Raw genomic sequence first — 5,000 nt, 5'->3', positions numbered from 1 at the left:
AGTACTACAGCGCCATAAAACGCAAAGGCATTTCATTACATTATTATAATTATTATTATTATTATTATTATTATTATTATTATTATTATTACTATTGCTATGGTGTATTTTTATTATTATTATTACTATTGTTATGGTATATTTTTATTATTGATTTATTGCCCTTTGCATGAATCACATTTAATTACTTGAAAATTAAATAATGTCAAAATTGAATATGTTTTAAAAATACATTATAATATTCCTACCATTAGTTAACTACACTTGTGCATTGACGTTATATTACATAATGTATATTCTATTTATGTATACTTACTACTAAATCTGTAATATATGATTTATTGAGCTTGCAATACACAATATCGTCTTCTTCTTCTTCTTCTTCTTCTTCTTCTTCTTCTTCTTCTTCTTCTTCTTCTTCTTCTTCTTCTTCTTCTTCTTCTTCTTCTTATTATTATTATTATTATTATTATTATCATCATCATCATCATCATCATCATCATCATCATCATCATCATCATCATCATCATCATCATCATCATTATTATTATTATTATTATTATTATTATTATTATTATTATTATTATTATTATTATTATTATTATTATTACTATTATTATTATTATTATTATTATTATTATTATTATTATTATTATTATTATTATTATTATTATTCTTTATCATTATTATTATTATTATTATTATTATTATCATTATTATTATTATTGATAATAATAATAATAATAATAATAATAATAATAATAATAATAATAATAATAATAATAATAATAATAATAACAATAATATATTATTATTATTATTATTATTATTATTATTATTATTATTATTATTATCATCATCATCTTCGTCGTCATCATCATCATCGTTTCAGATGAACAACACGTTCTTTGTTCAGGGTGTTAGGATGGATGTCAGCCTAGGAGATGGAATACACGTTCCTGTAGCGGCTCTCCATGTCTTCACTATCATTTTTATCATCGTACTCATCCCTATATTGGACAGATGTATCTACCCATTTCTTATACGGATAGGAAGGCCACTCAGTCACCTCAAGAGAATCGGTAGGTCTCCTTCCATTTAGCGATATATATATATATATATATATATATATATATATATATATATATATATATATATATATATATATACCTTTTAAAAATTTTGAGGAGGAGGAGAAGAGGAAGAAGAAGACAAATGTTTTGTGTCATCAGAGCAGAAAGGCAAAAAAAAAAACAACAAAAAAACAAAAAAAAAACAAAACAAAATACAGTGACAACAAGAGTTCGTATTATATATATATATATATATATATATATATATATATATATATATATATATATATATATATATATATATATATATATATGTATATATATATATATGTCTTACTGGACTGGTTATTGAACTTCATGCTTTCTGATTATGTCATATTCAAAGGTCAGAATTGATTATTTAGACTGTTCTTTTTCAAAGCTCTTGGGATACCGACAGTTGAATGAAGTCCAAGGCTGATTGATTGCATTAAAATATGTGGTCACAACATGTCATTCCAAGATGCACCATTGCTCCATCGACACAAAAACATAACATAACATAGAATAACATGATAAGGGTTGCTTAGTCAAAGGCCTTTAAATACCCTGTGGAAAAAATGAAGGTTCAAGACAAAATCCCCAGATTTGATTATAATGATCATTTACATCATAAGCAATGCTTAAGATCTATTCATATAACACAGAGACACGGTTGATACTTTTCTACTCATTTAATTTTCTGTTATTATCAACATAAGTGCCTGCTCCACTCACTTTTCTGAATGCCATAATAAAGCAGTGTCTAATAACAGATAATATATTATGTACATTACTTCTTTTCATTTAATACTCTTGCTGCTGTGGGTATAAAAGTATTTTTGTATCTGTTAGTTCTATTTAATATGCCTTCAAAACGTCTATCAGATGGTAACAACTTAAAATAATGATATAGGGAGTTGGACGGTTGGGTAAGAATTGAATTTGCTATTCTGAAGATACATTTCTGATGGAGTTCTGATGGATGCTAATACAAAATTACAACCAACAATTTTCTGAGCATAATTCATTATTTGGATTTTATTCTTTTCTTTCACCCCCACAGTTGCCATACGTCATCGCAATACCAACGGAATTTACATTTTTTATTTACTTCCAGGAATTGGCATGGCTATTGCTGCCCTGGCAATTTTTATCGCCGGCATTGTGGAAATCCAACGGAAAGAATTAATGGAGGAGCCAGGGGGAATGCACGTCCAAGAATTATCAGGGAAAGAGTACAACGCTTCTAGTCTTCATATTTTTGTACAAATTCCACAATTTGCCTTGTTTGGTATCAGTGAAGTCTTTGCTAATATTGCAGGTAATCGTATGTTAATGCAGTTTTCCCTTCTCTCTTTTTGGGACCAGTGAGTTAGATTAGTTTGAATTTGATTAATAATTCTAGTTTTTATGGTAAGCTATTCCTATGTATTTCTTGTAATTGTTGGTCTATGTATTTATCTCTCAATTCAATGGATATGTGAATGAAGATGCTATAGCATTAAGAATGGATACCGGCGCTGTGAATGTTTATTTTAACATCTTACTTGTTCACATATTAATAATGACTTTAGAAACAAAGAACGAAGTCAACCCTCTGATATTTGCATATCAAAACAACGCTCTACTGACTTAGCCTCTACAATCTTTAATCAGATTTATACTCTCTAGGCGGGGCTTGGCTTAATTCTCATCTGAAATGATCTATTTACTATTTCACCAAAAAACAGTGACATTGCTGTGACGTGTGATCAAAAAAAAGATGAGGCCCAAGCCATTGAAAATCATGTCTTTTACTGATTACACTCTAGTCATGAAAACAGTAAAATATGTAGATTAGAGTCAAATGGAATCTTGCCAATTGCGGGTTGAACAATGAAATGTTTTTTTAAAAACATTTTGTTTTGGCTACTCGATACTTCTTAGGTGCAGAGATGGTCTATAACCAGGCACCCATGGCCATGCGTGGACTTTTGTCTGGAATGTTCTTGGCTGCTATCGGATTTGGGAGCTTTCTATCGAGTGCCATCCTTCTCACTGTAGAGGAGGTAAGAAAAGATGGTAAGTCAGATGAGAAAATGCAAAAGTTGCGGCTTGATAGTAGAACAATAAAAAAAACAATGGCGAATCTGAATATAAATTCTGGTTTGATTAAGAAAGAATATGATGTTGGCTAGTTGGGTGCCCCTTTTGACGATATGATTGATTTTACTATCATGAGATTAAGCCACAAAGAAAATTTGGCTATAGCAGTCAAATCATATAAGAAAATAAAGAAATCAAAACATCTCGTCTATATCAAGTTTGAGAAAAAAAATGTTGAATAAGTCGAAAGAATGCAGTTTTTAAGGTGCGTATGAACCTAAGAATGAAGTTTGTAAGTTGAAAACAAAAACTATAAACCGTCTATGAGACAGACAGAAAGGGATTTTGAGAATTTTACTAAATGTACCTAAACAATGTTTCAACTCAATTTAAAAAGTTGAAGATTGTCCTTAAATGGCGAGAGCGAGCAATCCAGATAGAGCATCATTACGCATACCCGACAATAAGGTGTTGTTTATACCCGAAATGATGATATAATCTCTTCTCTCGTTTTCGTGGATTATACGAAACTTTCTATAGAATTGTTATTTATTGTTGGATTGAGCCTGAACGTTTCTTGTTAAGTGTTTTAAATTGAATCATATTTTTGTCAAATACTAATTCGTTGTTTACATCGATATAACCAAAGACAACTCTTTACACGAATGAGTCGTAAATTGTTGCAATTATGGCACAGTCGCATCATTATAACTGCTCTCTTGATGAAAACTGTAAGTTATGATGTCAGGTTTAAGTAAAAAAAAAAGTAAGCATTTATATAACGCGATGTCAACTGAATACACACACACACACACACACACACACACATATATATATATATATATATATATATATATATATATATATATATAAAGCACTTTGCATGGCGTCCCAAGTCAACAGCGACATTTAACGCGTAAGACAAGTCATGACAAATAATGTAAAGCGCTATAACAATCGTTTTGACCCAAAAAAAAATTATATTTCCAGGCAACTTTCAAAACATCAACTTTGCTAAATAACGTGACTCAAACAAATCGCACACACACACACACACACACACACACACACACACACACACACACACAAATCGAACACTGCCTTTAAACGGTTAACAGCCATTTTCAGAATTTTCCACGAAACTCAGAACTGCGACATGGACCCTAGTAATTTGGCCAGCGTTTAAGCTTAATAGCCAATATTCTCAATACAAACATGTAACATAGAAACGATTAAGACATTGGGAATGCTCCGGTCTTTGATTGTTCTCAAAACCACTTTTCTACAGATTTTTGTCTACTTCAAATGGCTCGAGATCACCCAATTTAAAAATATTTTTTTTCATGAATTAACCGACAAAATGTAGAAAGCTCTCTGATCTATCATACCAATACCTTATTTTGATGGAATGCGACACGTACTATTTTACTAGAGATTCATAGGGTGTAATCGACGTGTTCGTAAGTGCAGGTATGGTAACCCACATTGTTGGGGGGTCCCGATTGCTCAGTCGGTAGAGCACTCGCTTCACACGCAAAGGGACCGTGATCGATCCCGGGTGCAGTCGGGATGTTTTATTGACCCCCTGTTCAACCAGCAGTGAATGGATAGCTGAGTCTGTTAGATTTGGCGGAAAGTACTTTGTGATAGACTAGCGTCATGTCCAAAGAATAGCAAGCGAATGCTATTGACATTTTCACGCTATAGAAACCGGGATAAACTCCGGCTCTATGGATCGAATGGCTCTGAAGGACTGCTTTTTTACCCACATTGTTACGGTCTCACGGTCTCATTGTTTTGAAATGGAAATACTCTCAAACC

At 31.4% G+C, this 5,000-nt stretch overlaps 1 protein-coding gene across 1 annotated transcript in view; it reads left to right on the top strand.

Annotated features, from left to right (window-relative positions):
- LOC144973891 (solute carrier family 15 member 4-like) overlaps window positions 1–5,000 on the top strand; it is a 40,065-nt gene that overhangs the window by 34,075 nt on the left and 990 nt on the right. Inside the window, exons 11-13 of the mRNA XM_078916776.1 lie at window positions 893–1,082; window positions 2,212–2,415; window positions 3,021–3,155. Of these exons, the coding sequence (XP_078772902.1) occupies window positions 893–1,082; window positions 2,212–2,415; window positions 3,021–3,155 (529 nt within the window). The remainder of the gene's footprint in view (window positions 1–892; window positions 1,083–2,211; window positions 2,416–3,020; window positions 3,156–5,000) is intronic.

This window comes from Berghia stephanieae, chromosome 5 (genome assembly GCF_034508935.2).
Source record: "Berghia stephanieae isolate SIO BIC M18660-M18661 chromosome 5, UCSD_Bste_1.3, whole genome shotgun sequence".
In the NCBI taxonomy this organism is placed as follows: Eukaryota; Metazoa; Mollusca; class Gastropoda; order Nudibranchia; family Aeolidiidae; genus Berghia; species Berghia stephanieae.
This window is presented reverse-complemented; position numbering and strand designations above follow the sequence as displayed.